Raw genomic sequence first — 23,334 nt, 5'->3', positions numbered from 1 at the left:
TACATATAGATTGTCATCATTATCCCTTCTTTATTTGACTATATCCTGTATCATAACATTTTCCCCCTAATAATCAAAACTTAACTGTATCTAACTTAATTCATTTTTATTAAAGAAGGGAGGGATATATATTAGGTTAGACACGATGTGTTTAAAAATATTATTAAAAAATAAAATATATATATATAAGAAAAAGAAATAAAAATAAAAAATAAAAACAAGGACAGATAAGCTGAAACTTTTTTTCCCAGGACTGCTGGCGCTCTTCATAACAGAATCACTGAGTTAACTTCAAAGGGTTTGGGGAGCTGGGTCAGAACGCTTGACTCGTGCTCCCCAGCCCGCCGCTTATGCGAGTCGAGCCACGTACATGCGTGCCAATCCACGTGGGCTGGTTGTGAATAGAACCGCATCCCACGGGTTGGGGAACCTCACTTTAACTTACTTTGGTGGATTGGGCTGTTCCAAAATTATCATCCTCGGAGGCCGTCTCGGTTGTCATTTTCCCAGAAACTCCTGAAATGTGGAACAGGAGGTCTCCCAGAAGCTGAACTGAGCTGTACCTGTTCCGAAACACAAAAATGCAGACTGAAGGAAAAAGCAGGGCAACTGGGTTAGAATAGAATAGAACATAAAATAGAATAGAATAGAAATGGAATGGAATGGAATAATAGAGTGGTGGAGTGGAAATAGAGTAGAATAGAATAGAATAAGAATAAGAATAGAATAGAATAAGAAGAGAACAGAACAGAACAGAATATAGAATGGAATAATAGAGTGGAGTCGAATGGAAAGAAAGAGAAGAGAAGAGAAGAGGGAATGGAATAGAATGGAATGGAGAAAGTAGAATAGAGTAGAATAGAAAATAGAATAGAAAAGAAAAGATTAGAATAGAATAGAGAATAGAATAGAATAGAGAATAGAATGGAATAGAATAAGGAAAGAGAATGGAATAGAATAGAATAGAATAAGGAAAGAAGGAAAGAGAATAGAAGAATAGAATAGAACAGAACAGAATAGAAAGAATAGAATGGAATAATAGAGTGGAATTGACAGAAAGAGAAGAGGGAATGGAATAGAATAGAATGGAGAAAGTAGAATAGAATAGATTAAGAATAGAATAGAAAATAGAATAGAATAGAAAATAAAATAGAATATAAAATAAAATAAAAGAGAAAATAAAATAGAATAGAAAATAGAATACAAGAGAAAATAGAATAGAATACAATAGAAAATAGAATAGAGAACAGAATAGAATAGAGAATAGAATAGAATAGAATAGAAAATAGAGTAGAATAGAATAGAGAATAGAATACAATAGAAAATAGAATAGAATAGAGAACAGAATAGAATAGAGAATAGAATAGAATAGAAAATAGAATAGAGAACAGAATAGAGAATAGAATAGAATAGAAAATAGAGTAGAATAGAATAGAGAATAGAATAGAATAGAAAATAGAATAGAATAGAGAACAGAATAGAATAGAGAATAGAATAGAATAGAAAATAGAATAGAGAACAGAATAGAATAGAGAATAGAAAATAGAATAGAATAGAGAACAGAATAGAATAGAAAATAGAATAGAATAGAGAGAATAGAATAGAGAATAGAATAGAATAGAGAATAGAATAGAATAGAAAGAATAGAATAGAATAGAGAACAGAACGGAGAATGGAATGGAATGACCAGCTGTCTGCAAGCAGTATAAATCCTTCCATTCTTCACCTTCCAGTCAGAATTAAAGAAGCTTCTTGGATGAGAAGCGAAACGTCTTCAAAGCAAAAACAAGAAAGTCCAGTGGCCTCTTGCAAAAAAAAAAGCCACCTTTGGGACGAGCCAGGGGCCAGGGTTGGAAGCCTGGGTCATACCTGATTCTCCAGAGGTCGTCGAAGAGGCCTTGTTCCAGCTGTGGCAGGAGCAAGGCGATGGCCGTCTCTGCATACATGCTTATAATCCTCTGCCCTGCACGGAGGGCCGTGTCCCGCACAAACTCGTTCTCATCTGCCAAGGCCTGGAAAGGGAACAAAGAGCCACCTGTAAGCCACACAATTCTTTCTGCTCCGGTGCTGCAAGTAGACAAACAAATGATTGATGAAATCCCGGATTGGAACAAGGCTTTGGACATAAAGGGACTCGATGGCTTTTATTTGAATCCCAGCTTTCTTTCTTTTACAAAGAAGATGATGAGCATATCACCACACATTTCTCCTCCTATTTCCCCCCACAACAACCCTGTGAGGTGGGTTGGGAGGAGAGAGAAGGAGACTGGCCCCAAAGTCACTCAGCTGGCTTTCATGCCTAAGGTGGACTAGAACTCCCTGTCTCCTGGTGACTGGCCCCAAATCACCCAGCTAGTTTTCATGCCTAATGCGGGACTAGAACTCACTGTCTTCTAGGGATTGGCCCAAAGTCACCCAGTAATCTTTCATGCCTAAGGCAGAACTCACTGTCTCCTGGTGATTGGCCCAAAGTCACATGTCTTTCATACCTAAGGCGGGACTAGAACTCACCTTCTCCTGCTGATTGGCCCAGAGTCACTCAGTCAGCTTTCATGCCTAAGGCGGGACTAGAACTCATTGTCTCCTGGTGATTGGCCCAAAGTCACCCAGTAACCTTTCATGCCTGGCAGGACTATAACTCACCATTCCCTGATGATTGGCCCAAAGTCACATGTCTTTCATGCCCAAGGAGGGACTAGAACTCATTGTCTCCCGGTGATTGGCCCAAAGTCACCCAGTAATCTTTCATGCCTAAGGCAAGACTAGAACTCACCATCCCGATGATTGGCCCAAAGTCATTCAGCCGGCATTCATGCCTAAGGTGGACTAGAACTCACTGTCTCCTGGCGATTGGCCCAAAGACACCCAGATGGCTTTCATGGCTAAGGTGGGACTAGAATTCACGGTCTCCTGGTGATTGGCCCCAAAGTCATTCAGCCAACTTTCATGCCTAATGCAGGACCAGAACTCACTGTCTCCTAGTCCAGAGTCACACAGCTCGCCTTCCTGGCTAAGGCAGAACTAGAACTCACGGTCTCCAGCTGTCTCACCGGGCGCCTTAACCCCTAGATCAAACCGGTTCCAGGAAAACCATCTCAAAGCCATTCCCAACCTCCAGGAATATCTCTTTCAGGGGAGGTAAATCCATCCTTTTCTCCCTCACTTCAAGATTTCCTTCGGGCTTCTTACCTTAAGGATGCAAGGTATAATGGGCCCGACGTAAGGGGTGAACTTCTCCCCAAAGGTGATGGGCAGGTAATTGAACATCATAATGTAACCGTCGCGGACGTGGGGAGCAATGTCCACTTTGCTGGCTGTAGCCACGATTTCTGGCATCAGCTTCTCCAGTTTCTCCACTCCCAAACCAGCCATAACCTCAGCCAAACCTGGGACACAAAACAGAATCCTCCTAACCAACAGATCGACAAAATATAATGCTTGGTCTTTAGCACACGGAGAGTCCTCGGCTTATGACCCGTCATTGAGCCCAATGTTTCTGGTGTTAAGCAGGACGTTGGTTAAGTGTGCTTGGCCCCCATGAGATGAGATTTCTTGCTGCCGTTGTTAAGCGAATCACCGCAGTGCATAGGTTGGTAAAATGGTTGCAAAGTGAATCCGGCTTCGGCATTGACTTGACTTGTCGGGAAGGTCACAAAGGGGGGATCACGTGAGCTCAGGAGACAGCAACGGTCAGAAATATGAGGAGAAGAGGGGAGAGGAGAGGAGAAAGGGAAGGGAGGGGAGAGGAGAAAGAGAAAGAAGGAAAGAGAAAAGGAAAGAGAGGGGAGAAAGAGGAGGAAAGGAGGGAAAAGTAGAGAAAGGGAGGGGAAGAGAGGGGAGAAAGAAAAAGAAGGAAAGAGAAAGAGAGGGGAGAAAGAAGAGGAAAGGAGGAGAGAGGAGAGAAGGGAGATGAGAGGAGAAAGAAGGAAAGAGAAAAGGAAAGAGGGGAGAAAGAGGAGGAAAGGAGGGAAGAGTAGAGAAGAGAGAAAGGGAGGGGAAGGGAGGGGAGAAAGAAAAATAAGGAAAGAGAAAGAGAGGGGAGAAAGGGAGGGGAGAGGAGGGGAGGAGAGAGAAAGGTGAGGGGAATAGAGGAGAAAGAAAAAGAGGAAAGAGAAAAAAAGAGAAAGAGAGGGGAGAAAGGGGAGGAAAGGAGGGGGAGGGGAGAGGAGAAGAGAAGGGAGGGGAGAGGAGAAAGAAGGAAAGAGAAAAGGAAAGAGAGGGGAGAAAGAGGAGGAAAGGAGGGGAGGGGAGGAGAGGAGAAAGGCAAGGGGAATAGAGGAGAAAGAAAAAGAGGAAAGAGAAAAAAGGGAGAGAAAGAGAGGGGAGAAAGGAGAGGAAAGGAAGGAAGAGGAAGAGGAGAGAAGGGAGGAGAGAGGAGAGGGAGGGAGAAGGGAGGGGAGAGGAGGAGGGAGGGGAGAGGAGAGGAGGGAGGGGAGAGAGAGGAGGGAGGGAGAGAGGGAGGGGAGAGGAGAGGGAGGGAGGGGAGAGGAGGGAGGGAGAGAGGAGAGAAGGGAGGGGAGAGGAGAGGAGGGAGGGAGGAGAGGAGAGAAGGGAGGGGAGAGGAGAGGAGGGAGGGGAGAGGAGGAGGAGGGAGGGGGAGAGGAGAGAAGGGAGGGAGGGAGAGGAGAGAAGGGGAGGGGAGAGAAGGGAGGGGAGAGGAGAGGGGAGGGGAGGAGAGAAACCAATTGATCTACCTGGACCTACATTAGTTTTTTGCAAGCATCTCATGAAAGAAGCACAACCTCGAACTCCAACATTCATGAACCAAAGAAGAAAACTGTACAGCTTGACATGTGCTGGGATGTGCTGAGCCCCGATCCCACCTGTGGAATCCCACCCCCCACCTGCTCCCTCTTACCTTGCGCAGCCCCCTGACCGATCAACCGAACTCTGCTCGTACGTCAAGGTTCCATCAGCCACGGCAGGAGGTCTTCAAAGCAAGATTCGCCCATGCCTTCACCATGGCGCCCAGCGCCTTGGCAGAGACCGTCCGCACCTGAGGGTCAAGAGAAAAGCTACGGCCACCCAGGAAAAGAAGAGAAACGGACAGTCTACAATAGGGGTCTCCAACCTATGGGCCGCACCCCCCTAGTGGGCCATGAGGGGGTTGCAATCGTCGGAAACAGCTATGTGCGCACTGGCCGGCGGACTTCGGCCTTCTTTTTCGGCCCTACGGAGGCTCCCCTGAAGTCTCCGGAGGGCGAAAAACAACCCACGGTGCAAACCGGAAGTTTGGGAATGGACTTCTGGTTTGCGTGTTGGGGCATTTTTTGCAGAAGCCTCCTGAAGGCGAAAAACAGCCCTATGGGCAAACCGGAAGTCCATTCGCAAACTTCCGGGTTGCCCCGTAGGGCCATTTTTCAACCTCTGGAGAGCTTCCGGGAGGGTGGGAGAGGCTGTTTTCACCCTCCCCGGGCTCCTAGAAAGCCTCTGGAGACTGGGGGGTGCGGAAAACCGGTCCATTGGGCAGCAAAAGCCAGGATGGGGGGCGCGCGGACAGCATTATGAGTGTGTGACCCGCTCTGCACTCCCCCCACTTTTGGCACGCGATGGGAAAAAGGTTAGCCATCACTGTCTATGAAGAAGCGGAAGGCAACTGACCTCAGGCACGGGGTCCAGAAGAGACATTTCAATCCAGGTGTGACACTGGGCAGGTAAGGAGCCAGATCCTGAGAGAGAGAGAGACAGAGGGCAAGAAGTGAATTGGAGGAATGTCTTAAATTCCTATTTGGAAGCAGATGGAAATCTTTACTTCTTCCTCCCCCACTCCCCAGCCTAACCTTCTGGTCCGTCAAGGAGTACATATTCCCGATGATCTGGGCGGCCATTTTCCGGGTGTCGGTCGAGCGGTCCTGAAAAGCCCGCTGGACAATAGGCATGATGAGAGCCAAGGAAGGAGCGTCGATGAAGTGGACAAATTTGGTGTCCAGCAAAGTTTGCAGGCACTTCTGGGTCTTTCTGGATGGGTCCGTCAAGGCATCCAGCAGCACAGGTGCGATGGCTGTTTAGCAGTGCCGGGGGGGGGGGGGGCAGCAGAAGGAAGAAAGCAAAGGTACACAATTGTGAGAAGGCCATAGGCGTAACCACCGGCTCATATTTATGACAGCTGCAGCGTCCTGGGGTCGTGTAAGCACTTTTTGCGACCTTCTGACAACCAAAATCAATGGGAATCAACAGATTAGCACAGGCTCTGGAGCCGCATGTGGCTCTTTTATCCCTCTGCTGATGCTCCCTGTCATCGGTCAGCTCCACAGTTGATAGGGCTTTTGGTTAGGACAGGTAGAGGAAAAATGACGCCACACTAGGAGGAGACTCTATGGTGGGGGGGGGGGGGGATCTGGACTTCCGGTCGGCTCGAGAATTGAATGGGGGGCTTCTGATTAGGACCTTTGTGGCTCTTTGAGAGTGTAAGGTTGCCGACCCCTGGTTTAGCTAAACATCCATGTTACTAACTCAACGGCTGTGGTGCTTTGCTTAACGACTGTGGCAAGGAAGGCTGTAAAACAGGGCAAAGCTCGCTTAACAACAACCCTTTTGCTTAGCCACAGAAATTCCGCCCCGCATCGTGATCATAATGTTGAAGATTAATTAATACAACCAATTTCATTGTATTTGTTTTGTACAATGACAATAAAGGCTACAGTACTATAGGAGTACAGAAATTGAATGTTTTCGCAGTCATTTGGCATCACGAACAAGAACGGTGTGGAATTCCGATCTGTTAAACATAAGCCAAATTACCGTATTTTCCAGAGTATAAGACGTACCTTTTTCCCTCAAAAAAGAGGAAGAAAATCTGGGTGCGTCTTATACACTGAATACAGCATTTTGTGCCTCCTGAAACCTTGTCCCCTTCACCAAAATGGCTGTGCATAGGTTTTAGGAGGCTTATAGAGTGCTCCTGGGGGCTGGGGAGGGCAGAAATGAGCAGAAAACGGGCCATTTCTTTGCTCAATTTTGCCCCACCCAGCCCCCAGGAGCACTTTATAAGCCTCCTAAAGGCTATCCGTGCCCTTTTTTTTTTGGGAAAAAAAAATTGGCCTCTTCAAAATTTTGGGGCGTCTTATACTCCGAAAAATACGGTAGTCAAGGGGGAGGGAGAATCAACCCTCCATGCTGACACAGACACCCCCCCAAAAATCCCAACCTCTTACCCAAAATCTCAGGGTTCCGGATCACCGAGCCAATCTGTCGCAATGCCTGTTGGCCAGCTTTCTGGACCTTCACGTGGGAATCCGTCAGCACCTCCGTGAGCTTCGGCACGATGTTCGGCAAACAGGAAGACAGCTGCTTGGGAGCGCAGTAAGCCATGGCTCCCAGCAACTCCACCGACCCTGGGGATCGCACGAGAACAGAAAATGACCCACCAATGATAGCCTGGGCGAAAAAAAACCTGGTAGCACGTCTCCAATTTAATAAAAGGCCAGGCACCAATTCTTACCGGCTTTGGTTCGCCACGAATCCTCCTCAAGAGCGGCTAACAAAGAAGGCAACACCAACTTGACTCCGTGGGCGCTTAAGTTGCTCATCACAGCTTTGGCACAATCATCAGCAGCCTTGTGCAAAACAGATTGGGGGGGCGGGGGGAGAGAGGAGGGATCAAAATCTAACAGTAAGCTAAGAGGAAACAACAGCCTAATCCCATTAACACTGACAGGGCAGCCTCTGGTATATAGAAATAAGAGCAAACCCCATTCACTTCCAATACTGATGATGTTATCTAGTTGGGTAATGTTCTAACATAGGCTTCCCCAGTCGAGTCCTCGTCCAAAAAAACCCTTTATTGAATTCACAGTGAATTCCTCTCCAGCAAAGTCTTTCCTGTCCCACAGCTTTTTAAGATAGTTCGCAATTACCGACCTTGATTGGGCTCAAAGAGTGGCCAGGCCGATATCTTTCAGACGCCGCAATACTTGGCAAGAATGCAGCAATGAACTAATGGTCTCCTGCAAACTCCACTCGCCTTTCTCTCCTCTTTTATTTCCTCTGGGAGGGGCCATTCACCGTCCACCTGTGCCTTTACTCCCGAGTTGGCCCTTGTTCCTTAGCTGTTCCCTTCGTCTGGCAACTCTGCGCATGCGCATACTTGGGAACAGGCTCCAGCTGTTCTTCTGCCCCACTGAGCTCCGACTCCAAAGGCAGCTGATAACTGGCATACGGTCCTGGCCCGCTCTCCGCCTCTGACACAGAGCCCTCATCCGAGCCTTCCCCAGACTCCAGGATTGTCCCTCCCCAACCTCCTCTGCTGCCAACTCTGATGGCCACAACAGTTAATGAAACGTCCTCTACCTAGGATCAAACCCACAGCCTCCGGACTGTGAGGCGAGAGCTCCACCTCCGGGCCACCGCACCTCTCCTCCATCGAAGCACCCGAGGACCTACCAGAACCTCTGCAGCCAACCAGAATCTGAGCAGAACTAGCCAAGGTTCTACAGATCCCAAACTCCCAACTTCTCAAGGAGGGCCAGCCAAGGACGACTTACCTCCCGAACGTACTGATTGCCATCTCCGAAGCAGAGTAGCAAATGGGGCAGTACATGGACCACGTACGGCTCGAAGAGCTTCCCCAGCATGGTGCAGAGCATCTCAAAGGCAAACAAAGCCCCTGGGGAGAGAATAGAAACAGCTGCCTAAATATTTACCCACAAAGAAATAAAGGGACACTAGTATAGACCCTTCCTTGGGATGGATGCGGTGGCTCAGGGGCTAAAACGCTCAGCTTGTTGGTCAGAAAGGTCGGCAGTTCAGCGGTTCGAATCCCTAAAGTGAGGAGAGCCTGTGGCTTAGAGGTTAACGCATCTACCTAATATGTAAGCAGGAGTGCGGTGACTCAGTGGCTTAAGACGCTGAGCTTGTCGATCGGAAAGGTGGTCGGCAGTTCGGCGGTTCGAATCCCCAACGGAGGGAACTCCCGTGACTTGTCCCAGCTTCTGCCAACCGAGCAGTTCGAAAGCACGTAAAAATGCAAGTAGAAACATAGGGGCCACCTTTGGTGGGAAGGGAACAGCGTTCCGTATGAAAACTGCCTGAAAACAGCCCCCCAAAATGGCCAAAAAACAGGCATATACACGCCGGCAAGCTGGTCTTCGGGTTTCTGGTGCTCGCATGTGCACGCATTCTAGTTTGAGCCCTTGGTTCGCCATCATTAGACTAGAAGATCTCCGAGATCCCTCCCAGCCCTAGGATTCTGCGTTTTACCAGAAACGAGGAGATTAGGGCCCTAATCTGGAAGACCGAAAGTCCTCAAGACATTGAGAGGGGAGGGGTGAGGATCCTTCGACTCACCTTCCCGCCGCCGGAAGTTCTTCTTGTCCTGGATGGCATCGGTCAGCTTGGCCATCATTTCCTGCTGCTTCAGGGAAAGGATTCCCAGCCCTTTCACCAAGCCAGCCAGCCCGTAAGCAGCTCCTTTGCGCTCGGCGTACTTATCGGATTCCAGCAGAAGTTGCAGTAGCTTCTGGATCATGCTGCCTGCATCTTCTTTGATGGCTGGCACGAGAGGCGGTAAGCAGCTGGCCACGGACTCCTGAACCTGCAAAAGCCCCCAAGCAGATTGTTCTAGGCGGGCTGCTAAATGGCTGCTACCCTGTTTCCCCGAAAATAAGACCTTCCCGGATAATAAGTCCAATTGGGCTTTTGAGCGCATGCTCAAAAGGAAAGAAGGAAAAGGAAGGAAGAGAAAGGATGGAAGGGAGGGAGGGAGGGAGGAATGGGAGAAAAACAGAAAGAAGAATTGAAAGCAATAAAGAGGAAGGAAGGAAGGAAAAGAAAGGATGGAAGGAAGAAAGGATGGAAGGGAAGGAAGGGAGGAATGGGAGAAAAAGGGGGAAAACATTTGTGAGTTCCTAAGCCACGTAGCTCCCTTTCATTGTTTTACCCTGTTTCCCTGAAAATAAGACCTCCCTGGATAATAAGCCAAATTGGGCTTTTGAACGCATGCTCAAAAGGAAGGAAGGAAAAGGAAGGAAGAGAAAGGATGGAAGGGAGGGAGGAATGGGAGAAAAAAAGAAAGAAGAATTGAAAGCAATAGAGGAAGGAAGGAAGGAAGGAAGGAAGGAAGGAAGGAAGGAAAAGAAAGGATGGAAGGAAGAAAGGATGGAAGGGAAGGGAGGGAGGAAGGGAAGGAGGAATGGGAGAAAAACAAAGAAGAATTGAAAGCAATAAAGAGAAAGATAGGAAGGAAGGAAGGAAGGAAGGAAGGAAGGAAGGAAGGAAGGAAGGAAGGAAGGAAGGAAAGAAAGAAAGAATGAAAGAAAGAGGAGAAACATTTGTGAGTTCCTAAGCCACGTAGCTCCCTTTCATTGTTTTACCCTGTTTCCCTGAAAATAAGATCTCTCTGGATAATAAGCCCAATCGGGCTTTTGAGTGCATGCACTAAAATAAACCCTCCCTGAAAATATTGCAACATAGCAACAGCCATGAGGTGACCACGTTTGCTGCCTTCTGCACCTCAAAAATAATAAGACTTCCCCGGAAATAAGGCCAAGCGCTTATTTTTTTGTGGGTGTGTGTGTGTGTGTGTGTGTATCAAAAGAAAATAAGAACCTGTCTTATTTCTGGGGAAACACCTGGAATCAGGTGGTTCTAAAGTAAAGATGCTCATCTCTCAGCAAACATCTCCAAGCATCTCCAAACATCTCAGCAAACATCTCCAAGGAAGGCTCACCTGTTGGGATGGCGTAGAGAGGCGCGGCGATCAGCTTGGCCACAATGGGTTTACTTTCGGATCACTTTTGTCCAAATGTTTGGCGAGTGACCCCATGAGAATGACCACGCTCTGCCGGACGGCGTCGTAGCTGGCATCGTTGGGGGCATTCTTGAGGAACTCCTCAAAGACTGGCAGCAAGGAGTTGACGCTCTCCTGGGGGGAAAAAAGAGAGAGAGGAGCCAGAGGAAGTGGGTGACCATGGAAAACAGGGGATAGCTGAAAAACGTAACTTTGGACTCCCAGGTCATTCATTACCAAACTAGGTAACATCATCAGTGCGTCAGTAAGGTAACGTCAGCAAGAAGTGGAAGCTCAGAGATCACCAAGGACCCCATGATTGGATTGAATTGAACAAAAGATCCAATTGTCCAGACTTTGGCTGCTTCTCTGAGACGACGCCCAAACATTTCACTCCAATGTTCAATTTGTATATTATGTATTAACCTCTAAGCCACAGGTTCTCCTCACTTTGTCAGCTGTACCAGGGATATGGGACAGAGCATAAGGCTTTCCTTTCGCCTTTCAGCCCCAACCCAGGAGCCTTCGCATGCAGTTGCCTTCACAACTAACTATTTTTGTTTTTAATTTATATTTACTGACAAAGAACTAAAGGGAGAACTAGTATAGAATCTATTTCAAGCTATTTAACTCTCGTCAGCTAGCCATTCCCTTTCTGGGATTCGAACCCGGGCTGCTTACATATTAAAGGTAAGGGTTCCCCTCGTGCATATGGGCTAGTCGTTCCCAACTCTAGGGGGCGGTGCTCATCTCCATTTCAAAGCCAAAGAGCCAGCACTGTCCGAAGACGTCTCCATGGTCATGTGGCCAGCATGACTAAACACCGAAGGTGCACGGAACGCTGTTCCCTTCCCACCAAAGGTGGTTCCTATTTTTCTACTTGCATTTTTTTACATGCTTTCGAATTCCTAGTTTGGTAGAAGCTGGGACAAGTCACGGGAACTCACTCCATTATGCAGCGCTAGGGATTCGAACCGCCGAACTGCCAACCTTTCTGATCAACAAGCTCAGCGTCTTAAGCCACTGAGTCACCTCGCCCCTGCTTACATATTAGGTAGATGTATTAACCTCTAAGCCACAGGTTCTCCTCGCTTTGTCAGCTGTACCAGGCATATGGGAAGAAGCATACTTCGCAAGCAGTCGCTTTCGCGACAAGGTATTTTTGTGTTGAATTTTTATTTTACCAACAAAGAAATAAAGAGAGACTAGTGCAGATCCATTGCAAGCCATTTAGCTCTCGTCAGCTAGCCATACCCTTTCGGGGATTCGAACCCGGGCTGCTTGCCTATTTAGGTAGATGTGTTAACCTCTAAGCCACGGGTTCTCCTGGCTTTTGTCGGCTACACCCACGTTTCACTCAAATGTTAATGGTTCGTTCCCTAATGGGAACCTCCCTGTACCGTCAACAGTTCTGAGCTTAACAGATTTTGGATGAATGCCAACCTACCTTGCCATGAGTATTAAGGGCTGAGAGGGCAGCGTCCAGCATGCACTTTCGAACTTCGGGGTGACGATCGTTGAGGGCATCGGGGACAAAGAACTCGAAAAGGGGCTTCACCTGGGAGCTTTCCAGGTGCTGGGAAAGCTTATTCAAGGCCAAAGCGATGCCGCACCTAAGAGAGAATTTCACCTTTAGTGGTCATTGTGAACAGTTATTGATAAGAGAGGTGGTGGCGCAGTGGCTAGAAGACAGGATTGCAGGATGACTCTGCCCACTGACAGCAGTTCGATCCTGACAGCAGTTCGATCCTGGAAGGTTTGACTCAGCCTTCCATCTTCCATGTTGGTAAAACGAGGACCCAGATGGTTGGGGGCAAGAGGCTGACTCTGTATAAGGAGGGCTGTATGAGGCGGTATATAAGCCTAAATGGTGGTGCAGTGGTTAGAGTGCAGTACTGCAAGCTACTTCTGCTGACTGCTGGCTGCAGTTCGATTCTCACTGGCTCAAGGTTGACTCAGGCTTCCATCCTTCCGAGATGGATAAAACGAGGACCCAGATTGTTGGGGGCAAGAGGCTGACTCTGTAAACCGCTTAGAGAGGGCATTAAAAGCACTGTGAAGCGGTATATAAGTCTAAGTGCTAGTGATATCTATCTATGCCTGTCTCTCTGTCTCTCAATCTATTTAAATGCATTATTGCAGACTAATTCTGCCCACTGCCAGGAGTTCAATCCTGACTGGCTCAGCCTTCCATCCTTCTGTTTAAAATGAGAACCCAGGTTGTTGGGGGCAAGAGGCTGACTCTGAAAACCGCTTAGAGAGGGGCTGTAATGCACTGTGAGAAGGTTGTTGTTGTTCGTTACGAAGTCGTGTCCAACCCATCGCAACCCCATGGACAATGTTCCTCCAGGCCTTCCTGTCCTCTACCATCCTCTGGAGTCCATTTAAGCTCACGCCAGCAGCTTCAGTGACTCCATCCAGCCACCTCATTCTCCGCCGTCTCCTTCTTTTGCCCTCCATCATTCCCAGCATGATGCTCTTCTCCAGGGAGTCCTTCCTTCTCATTAGGTGGCCAAAGCATTTGAGTTTCCTCTTCAGGATCTGGCCTTCTAAGGAGCAGTCAGGGTTGATCTCCTCTAGGACTAACTGGTTGGATTGGCTTGCAGTTCATCTTTCTTATCTAATTACCTATCAACCTATCAATCTATCTATCTATCCATTCATCCATCCATCTATATCTTTTCTATGTTGTTGTTATTCTTAGTTGCCAAGTCCTGTCCGATCCATCACGATCCCATGGACAACGTTCCTCCAGGCCTTCCTGTCCTCTACCATCCTCTGGAATCCATTGAAGCTCAAGCTGGCTGCTTCAGTGACTCCATCCTCCTCCCCTTAGAGAGGGGCTGTAAAGCATCGTTCCCAGCATGAGGTTCTTCTCCAGGGAGTCTTTCCTTCTCATTAGGTGGCCAAAGTACTTGAGTCTACTCTTCAGGATCTGGCCTTCTAAAGAGCAGTCAGGGTTGACCTCCTCTAGGACTGACCGGTTGGATGGCCTTGCAGTCCAAGGGACTCATAGGAGTCTGTGAAGCGGTATATAACTCTAAGTGCTAGTGCTATTTTTTGCTAATGTAGTGACCTTCAGTTGTACAGAATTTTATTCTCCCTTAAAAGCCCAACTAGCAGGCCCTTGTAAAAGAATTGCAAGAATCAATCAAAACATCTGGAGAACCAAAACATCTGGAGATACTTATCCTTAGTTTCTACTACCTTGCCTTGAAAAAAAAACTCTGAAGTCCATCATTTTGTGTGGAAAGGACGAGAAGGATATGTAGTCCTACCTGGCTTCCCATTGGTCAGGTGGAGACTCCAAGATCACACGTCCCAAGGCATCCAAAACTGGCGGGGGTCTCTGGGGGAAGAAAGAAAAGCATTAGATGACAAACCTTCTCTCACTACTGTCAGGGTTCCGATGGATGGCATAATTAAATCATGAGCCTTGAGCCGGGCTTCAAAAGAAATCCAGTTATTTATTAGGAGCAACATGTCAGCAGTACCCAAGTGAAGCCAGCTCTGACCCCACGTAATTTATGGCCCAATTATGACACTGTTTCCCCCCTTGCCCCAGAGTGTGTCATAAATCGGGCTGTAGAAATCATACACCCCTCCAGCTGCTGTGGGTAACCAAGGATACACCCTTGAGAGATATGTCTGGAATCTACATCTGTCCTTTGCTGCTGTTTCATTGGCTTTCCATCCCCCCCCCTTTTCCTATGGCAACACGTATTGATGACATTATCTAGTTGGATGATGAAATGTCCCAAAGAAAACCACCAAGCTCAGAGAGTACTAAGGACCTCACAATCGCTGTCTTCCGCCTCCTCCTTCCTGCAAACCCCATTCCCCTCTAACACTGACGATGTTAGCTAGTTGGATAATGAAGTACCAGCATCTGTCAGAAAACCATCAAACTCAGAGAGCATCAAGGACCCCATAGTTATTGTCTTCTTTCCTTCCTTCCTTCCTTCCTTCCTTCCTTCCTTCCTTCCTTCCTTCCTTCCTTCCTCCTGTCTGCAACCCCACTACCTTCTAGCACTGATGATTGGATAATGAAATATCTGCCAGAAAACCATCAAGCTCAGAGAGCATCAAGGACCCCATAGTTATTGTCTTCTTCCCCTTCCCTCCTTCCTTCCTTTCTTCCTTCCTCCTGTCTGCAAACCCCACTCCCTTCTAGCACTGATGATGTTAGCTAATTGGATAATGAAGTATCTGCCAGAAAACCATTGAGTTCAGAGAGCATCAAGGACCCCATAGTTATTGTCTTCTTCCCTTCCTTCCTTCCTTCCTTCCTCCTGTCTGCAAACCCCACTCCCTTCTAGCACTGATGATGTTAGCTAATTGGATAATGAAGTATGTGCCAGAACACCATTGAGCTCAGAGAGCATCAAGGACCCATAGTTATTGTCTTCTTCCCGTCCTTCCTTCCTTCCTTCCTTCCTTCCTTCCTTCCTTCCTTTCCTTCCTTCCTTCCTTCCTTCCTTCCTCCTGTCTGCAAACCCCACTCCCTTCTAGCACTGATGATGTTAGCTAATTGGATAATGAAGTATCTGCCAGAAAACCATCAAGCTCAGAGAGTACCAAGGACCCCACAGTCCTCCTCCCCCTCCCTGCAAACCCCACTCCCTTCTAGCACTATTGGTGTTAGCTAGTTGGGTAATGAAACGTCTGCAAGAAAACAACCAAGCTCAGAGAGCATCAAGGACCCCACAGTTCAGAGCTACAAGTATTCTATGGGTAACCTTTGGACTCGTGATCAACCAGGCTCATGCTTCCTATTACCAGGGCTTACATAGAGCTTCTCTTGATAAATCTCCATCAGTTTGGCCATGACATCCTTCGTCTGGCTTCGATATTGTTCAACCGCTTTGGAAAGGGCCTCGGCTCCAGCCTGGCGCACCGCCTGCTCATGGTGGATGACATCTTTGATGAGGATGGAGCAGATGTCCGGTTGCAACTCTAAACCCATCGATACCCACAGCCTAGGAGACAGGAAGATTGGAGCTTCATCATCTTCCAGAAAGATCTCTCGGGCGAAACGGCTGGAAGGCTCGGTGGCTCTGCCCTTCCTCCCCCATAGAACACCCAACGCAGATCAGAGATGCAAAGTCAAGAGAAATACCGTATTTTTCGGGGTATAAGATGCATCTCCCCCCCCGAAAGAGGGCGAAAATGTGGGTGCGTCTTATACACTGAATGTAGCTGCACCCATCCCGCACCTCCTTGCAGCAAACGGGGAAAATGGGGCTTGCGGAGGCTGCAATAGGCTGTAGCCATCCCTACAGCCTGAAACAGCTGATCATTGGGAGGCCTGTGCTTAAACTGAGAGTGAAACTTGCTGTTTGCACCGCACGTCAAATTGCTGGGAGGCAGAGGCAGATTTTTTTTTTCTTGTGCTAAGCAGGCTGTTTGCTGGGAGAAGGTAAGTCAATAACTATAAATGCCTCTAGAATGTTCAAATTATCGTGGCACGACAAAACCGCGCTCGACTAAAGCGCGCCCGATTAAACCACGTCGCTGACGTCATCAACAGGGCGACAACAGCGAGCACGGAGAAAGAAGGGCGCTTTAAATAGCGCTTTGAAAGCAAGCCGATTCCAGTTAAGGTAAGGGTTAGGTTTAGGTTTAGGGTTAGGTTTAGGGTTAGGTTTAGGGTTAGGTTAAGGGTTAGGGTTAGGGTTAGGTTAGGGGTTAGGGTTAGGTTTAGCGTTAGGTTAAGGGTTAGGATTAGGTTTAGCGTTAGGTTAAGGGTTAGGATTAGGTTTAGCGTTAAGGGTTAGGTTTAGGGTTAGGTTAAGGGTTAGGTTAAGGGTTAGGATTAGGTTTAGGGTTAGGTTAAGGGTTAGGATTAGGTTTAGCGTTAGGTTAAGGGTTAGGTTTAGGGTTAGGTTAAGGGTTAGGTTTAGGGTTAGGTTTAGGGTTAGGTTTAGGGGGGTTAGGTTTAGGGGTTAATTTTAGGTTTAGCGTTTACAGCGTGCTTTTTTCTCCACGCTGTTGTCGCGCTGTGATGACATCGAGTCGAGCGCCCTTTAGTCGAACACGGTTTTGTGGTGGAACCCAAATTATTAGTTTTTTTTAAAGTGCTTTATTATTGTTCTAGACAGCTTAACAAAATGAATCATTTTTAAAATAAATGCTTGATCTGAAGAGGCCCAGAGCTATTGTATCTTCTCTTAAATAGCAGAGAATAATGTATACTTCCAGAAAGCCACATCAATTTTAACAGCATCTAGACAAGTGCAAGGGCTTATTTTTGGTCCGGAAGATGGGGAATGTCTAGGACGATGGGCTTACTGTTTCCTCTTTCCAAGGACGGGCACGCCTTACCTCTCTGCCAACATGCAGATTTCTTCTTCCCTGTCGAACCTCACCACCCAGAGGCGGTGCAAAAGGTTCACCCCGTTCTTCTCATCGCTGTCCGGAGTGGGCAAGACCATCTGGAGTTCCATCAAACCCTGCGGGCAAAGAAGAAGACGACCGTTAGGGGCAGAATTCTTCTGAATTGGAGCTGTATTTTCCCTCCCTCTCCCCATAGTTAGTCCTCGGCCTACGACTTTAGGCCAACACCAGGAGGAGATGGAGAGTTCCTGCCTTTGGCACAAAAGCCAGACCAGGTGCCAGTCCTCCTCCCTCACTTCACAGGATTGTTGTTAGGAGGGGAAATAAAGAGGAGGAAGGAATGTTGGATATGGTTGCAGCCTTGAGTTATTTGCAGGGGGTGGGATTCAGCCGGTTCGGACAAACTAGTTGCTAATTTTACATCTGGTTCACCAAACCGGTAGTTAAAAGGATTGGCTGGCCCCGCCCTGCCCTAAGCGGCCCATCTTGAATGTCAGGTAAATGCAGGGCCCGCGTGGAGGCTCTGGGAGGATGAAAACCGGGCCTCCTGGAAGTTCTAGAAGTCCAGAAACGGGCCGTTTCCAGCCTCCGGAGTGCCTCGGGAACCTGGGGGAGGGCGTTTTCGCCCTCACGGAAGCTCGAGGAAAGCCTCTGGAGCCTGGAGAGGGCGAAAACCTCACCCTCACCACCATGGTGCAGGAAGCCAAGTAGGCCATGCCCACCATGGCCATGCCCACCCAGCAACTGGGTAGAAAACTGGTTGCTAAAATTTTTGAATCCCAACCCTGGTTATTTGCAAAAATATGGACTATGGGCCACGTTCCTCCAGGCCTTCCTGTCCTCTACCATCCCCTGGAGTCCATTTAAGCTCACACCAACTGCTTTGGTGACTCCAACCAGCCACCTCCTTCTCTGCCGTCCCCTTCTTCTTTTACCCTCCATCGTTCCCAGCATGAGGCTCTTCTCCAGGGAGTCCTTCCTTCTCATCAGATGACTTGAGTTTCCTCTTCAGGATCTGGCCTTCTAAAGAGCAGTCTGGGTTGATCTCCTCTAGGACTGACAGGTTGGATGGCCTTGCAGTCCATCTTGTCTGTCTGTCTGTCTAATCTTTTCTATGCTGTTATTGTTCTTACTTGCTAAGTCGTGTCCGACTCATCTCAACTCCATGGACAATGTTCTTCCAGGCCTTCCCGTCCTCTACCATCCTCTGGAGTCCATTCAAGCTCACGCCGACTGCTTGGGTGACTCCATCCAGCCACCTCCTTCTCTGCCTCCCCTTCTTCTTTTGCCCTCCATCATTCCCAGCATTATTATTGGTCATATTACCTTATTTTAATTGTGAATAAATTTAAATGAACTCAACCCAGACGTAGTTTTTCAACCTCATCTCAGGCCGATGGTTGAAAAGTCAAGTGAAAAGCCTCAGCGTAACAAAAGAAAATTTTGATTTGAGTGGCAGACAAAAGATTCACATCCTGTCCCCAAACATGCCCTCAAATCCAAGAGGTTCCAACTGACCCGGAGAGCTGCATCTCGAACGTTCATGCAGGGGGACTGCAGAGCCTGAAGTAGGACATTTATCTCCTCTTGTTCCGCGTAAGCGCAGCCGTCTTCTCCGCCACTACTGGCGCACAGGGCTGTCAGCGCCACCGAACCCAAAACCTGGCCAAGAATAAGAGCTTTAATCAGGCGAGGAATGATTGAAGGGCATCAACGGATTAAAGCAGGACTCTTTTTTTAAAAAAAAATTTATACATTTTTTCTTTTATATACATAAGTGCTTAATGAACAGTGTATTGTCCGAGTCAATCGCTTATACAAAATACCGATAGTAATAGTAATACTACTACTGATATTACTACTACTACTAATAATAATTTTATAATAATTTTGTATTTATTTTATAATTATTTTATAATTATAATTTTATAAGATACATCAACAAATTGCAGCTTCCTGCAACAACACCAGCGGAACTGCAAAAAACTGCACTGCTTGAAACGTCGTATATTTTAAGAGGGTACTTGGTTGATACCTTGGACGCTGGCAGCAACCTGTATCAACCATTAGGACCAGTCAATGGTATTTGTGATACATTTTTAAATGTTCAGTTGAGTGAGTTTCATGTTTAATGAATAAATAATAATAATAATAATAATAATAATAATAATAATAATAATAATAATAAGTCACCGAAAATCAGATGGTCAAGATCTTGTGGGATTTCCGTATACAAACCGACAAAATACTGGCGCATAATACACCAGACATCACACTGGTTGAGAAAAATAAGGTCACAATCATAGACATCGCAATACCAGGTGATAGCAGGGTCGCCGAGAAGGAACATGAAAAAATCGCAAGATATCAGGACTTAAAAATCGAAATTCAACGACTATGGCACTAACCAGCAGTGGTAATTCCAGTGGTAATTGGCACACTGGGTGCTATTCCAAAAGCACTGGAATTACATTTAAAACAGTTAAAAATTGACAAAATCACCATCAGTCAAATGCAAAAAGCCGCACTGCTTGGATCTGCACGCATATTACGAAAATACGTTACGACGTCCTAGGCCCCTGGGTGGGGCCCGACTAGTAACCAATGCCAAATCCGGCGAAACAACTGGCCGCTGTGATACAATTGTACAACAACAACAATAATAATAATAATAAAAATCGAAATTCAACGACTATGGCACAAACCAGCAGTGGTAATTCCAGTGGTAATTGGCACACTGGGTGCTATTCCAAAAGCACTGGAATTACATTTAAAACAGTTAAAAATTGACAAAATCACCATCAGTCAAATGCAAAAAGCCGCACTGCTTGGATCTGCACGCATATTACGAAAATACGTTACGACGTCCTAGGCCCCTGGGTGGGGCCCGACTAGTAACCAATGCCAAATCCGGCGAAACAACTGGCCGCTGTGATACAATTGTACAATAATAATAATAATAATAATAATAATAATAATAATAATAATAATAAGTTCAGTGATACCCATTGTCATCAGGGCACTTGGTACCATGTCTGAGAATTTTATAAAACACATCAAGAAATTGCGGCTCCCTGCAATAACACCAGCGGAACTGCAAAACACTGCGCTACTCGGAGCATCGTACATCTTAAGAAGGTCCTTGGTTGATACCTAGGATGCTGGCAGCAACCCGCATCAACCATTAGCACCAGTCAAGGGTATTTGTGATGCATTTTTGAATGTTCAGTTGAGTGAGTTTCATGTTTAATGAATAAAGTATATAATGATAATAATAAGGACCTGGCCATCAAAACTACGCGATTATGGATCAAACATGTGACAGTGATACCCATTGTCATTGGGGCACTTGGCACCATGGGCAAGAATTTTATAAGATACATCAACTAATTGCAGCTTCCTGCAATAACACCAGCGGAACTGCAAAACACTGTGCAACTCGGAACATCTTATATTTTAAGAAGGTACTTGGTTGATACCCAGGACGCTGGCAGCAGCCCTGTATCAACCATCAGTGCCAGTCAATGATATTTGTGATACATCTTTAAATGTTCAGCTGAGTTTCATGTTTAATGAATAAAGTATATAATAACAACAACAACTACTACTTTTATCTAGTAATCCTCTTTCATCATTTACTTATACATAATCTTTTATCTTCTAATTTTTACCTCTTTTATCTAACCACTGGTGAAACAAATCTCATGTTAAAAAATATTCTGATTCTTCCTTGTCTTTTATTTTTAACTAGCCGATAACCCAGGGCTGCCCGTGTATTTATTTATCCCAACCCTCCTTCCATGAACGTCGCCACGATTTCTAACATTGGATTTTCCCCCTTACCAGAGGGAGCCCCCTTGTGGAGTACTGTGAAGCCGTTACCACGGCAACTCCACAGTGCTGCATAGTAGAAGCCATTTTAAGGCAATACAGTAAAAGCCATTTTAAGGCACAACAGGCTGTATCTTAACAGAACACACATCCCGAGGGGTGTTAGGGGTGAGTTACCCACACATTATTTTTCTCCAGAGAGTAAGTCATCTGTGTACCAAGTTGAGCTGAAATTGTTCGAGACGTTCCAGAGTTATGCTGGGACACACACACACACACACACACACACACACACACACGATTTCAATCTATCCATCTCCACACATTCTAGTATCTTTCTAATTATATTTTCATCCGTGGGTAGGACTCTCTTGAGGATTTGCATCTTCCCACTCTCCACCCCACTTCTCTGATCAATGGGGTGACCCACTGACCTGTACACGGGGTGATCCTGTCCCGATAACTTTAGTCAAGAGCAACAGCATGTCCGTACGAGGAAGTAACTCGGGACCGTTCTGGTCATTGGCCACAAAAAAAAAACAGAGAGAAGAGTTTGGTTGCTATTGAACTGCAAAGATAACTAGTTCCCCGGCTTATGATCCCAACATTTCTGCCGCTAAACAAGAAGCGTCGTGAAGCGAGCTTCACCCCATTTCACAACCTTGCTTGCTGCCGTTGCAAAGTGAATCACGGCAGCTTGTCAAGTTAGTCACACTAAGTGAATTAAGTGAACTGGGGATGTCTAGTTTAATGAAAAGGAGGACTAGGGGAGACATGATAGGAGTCTACCAATATCTCAGGGGCTGCCCCAAAGAAGAGGGAGTCAAGCCAGTCTCCAAGGCACCTGAAGGTAGAACAAGAAGAGCAATGGGTGGAAACTAATCAAGGAGAGAAGCAACCTAGAACTCAGGAGAAATTTCCTGACAGAACAATTAATCAGTGGAACAGAAGTTGCCTCCAGAAATTGTGAGTGCTCCAACACTGGAAGTCTTTAAGAAGATGCTGGATAGCCATTTGTCTAAAACGGTATAGGGTTTCCTGCCTAGGCAGGGGGTTGGACTAGAAGACCTCCAAGGTCCCTTCCAACTCTGCTATTGTATTGTATTGTATTGTATTGAATCTGGCTTCTCTGTTGATTTTTCGCTTGGCAGCAGGTAGCAAAAGAGGATCATGTGAGCCGCAACCATCATAAATATGAGTCAGTTGCCAAGCGTCCGAATTTGTATTACATGACCACAAGGATGCTGCAGCGGTCGTTAAGTGTGGAAAAAAACCGACATTTTTTTTCTGTGCCGTTGTAACTTTGAATGGACACTAGACAAATGGTGGTTGGTTGAGGACTTTTAAATAGAAACCTTTAGCTAAGTTGATTAAAAAGTTGGGGAGGGGGGGAATCCCACTTTGAAAGCAACGTAATAATGGCGTGGAACTTGTAAGTTCTCCAGTATATTTAGAAAAATGTGAGAAAAAAGGAAGAAAAATGTGAGAAAGGAGGAAGAAAAATGTGAGGGGAAAAAAGAAAAACATGAGAAAGAAGGGAGAAAATGTGAGAAAGAAAAAGGTGAAAAAAAGGAAGTAAAATGTGAGAAAGAAGAAAAATGTGAGAAAGGAGGAAGAAAAATGTGAGGAGTGGGAGAAAAACATGAGAAAGAAGGGAGAAGAATGTGAGGAAGAAAAAGGTGAAAAAAAGTAAGTAAAATGTGAGAACAAAGAAAAATGTGAGAAAGGAAGAAAAATATGAAAAAAGGAAGTAAAATGTGAGAAAGAAGGGGGGGAAATGTGAGAAAGAAGTAAAAAAAAATGTGAGAAAGAAGAAAGAAAAATGTGAGAAAGGAGGAAGAAAAAGACAAAGAAATAAAAATCAGAGTTAACAGAAGTCCTCGACTTATAAGCATCACTAAGCCCAGAATTATGGCCATAAGTCATTGACGGTGATTAAGAAAGTCACACGAACGTGCCCAATTTTACATCTCTTGGCGGCCAATCACTTAGAAAGGAATCAAAGGAATTTCACCTCGTCCACCAGGCAGTTCTCGTCATTAGTAGAGGACCGCAGCTGAGCATGGACGGTGATGATCTGCAAAACCTTCACCATGAGCTCCTCCTTCTCTTCGCTGTCGTTGGTGGTCTCCAGTAGCACCATCTTCAGAAGAGGAAAGACTAAGGAAAAGGCCGGGGCCGATAACGGCATGGGACCTGGCAACGGAAGGGCGAGAAAACAAAGGAAGGAAGGATGCAGACCAATCCCAAATACGTTACAGGGAATCCTCGGCTTATGATATCCCCCCCGCCCCAGTCATTTAATGGCCCCGTAATCCCATTCAGGGCAACTGAATGGAGATGAGTATTTACTGGCCGGATGCTCTTCTTGTCGCCAGAGCAGAGTTTGGTTCAGCAGATAAACTCTCATTGTGCCGAGAGAGAGAAATATCAGCCTCTAC

At 46.5% G+C, this 23,334-nt stretch overlaps 1 protein-coding gene across 1 annotated transcript in view; it reads right to left on the bottom strand.

Annotated features, from left to right (window-relative positions):
* Positions 1-23,334, bottom strand: part of GCN1 (GCN1 activator of EIF2AK4) — an 84,922-nt gene that overhangs the window by 26,331 nt on the left and 35,257 nt on the right. Inside the window, 20 exon segments of the mRNA XM_032229065.1 lie at positions 446-563; positions 1,870-2,012; positions 3,190-3,386; positions 4,859-4,957; positions 4,960-4,996; positions 5,602-5,627; positions 5,630-5,669; positions 5,781-6,001; positions 7,155-7,334; positions 7,442-7,556; positions 8,484-8,605; positions 9,286-9,532; positions 10,667-10,861; positions 12,174-12,339; positions 14,005-14,075; positions 15,516-15,705; positions 17,051-17,178; positions 18,581-18,724; positions 21,328-21,408; positions 22,908-23,089. Of these exon segments, the coding sequence (XP_032084956.1) occupies positions 446-563; positions 1,870-2,012; positions 3,190-3,386; positions 4,859-4,957; positions 4,960-4,996; positions 5,602-5,627; positions 5,630-5,669; positions 5,781-6,001; positions 7,155-7,334; positions 7,442-7,556; positions 8,484-8,605; positions 9,286-9,532; positions 10,667-10,861; positions 12,174-12,339; positions 14,005-14,075; positions 15,516-15,705; positions 17,051-17,178; positions 18,581-18,724; positions 21,328-21,408; positions 22,908-23,089 (2,702 nt within the window).

Source organism: Thamnophis elegans, chromosome 13 (genome assembly GCF_009769535.1).
Source record: "Thamnophis elegans isolate rThaEle1 chromosome 13, rThaEle1.pri, whole genome shotgun sequence".
Classification (NCBI taxonomy): Eukaryota; Metazoa; Chordata; class Lepidosauria; order Squamata; family Colubridae; genus Thamnophis; species Thamnophis elegans.
The sequence above is the reverse complement of the archived record's forward strand: the minus strand, read 5'-3'. Positions and strand labels throughout refer to the sequence as shown.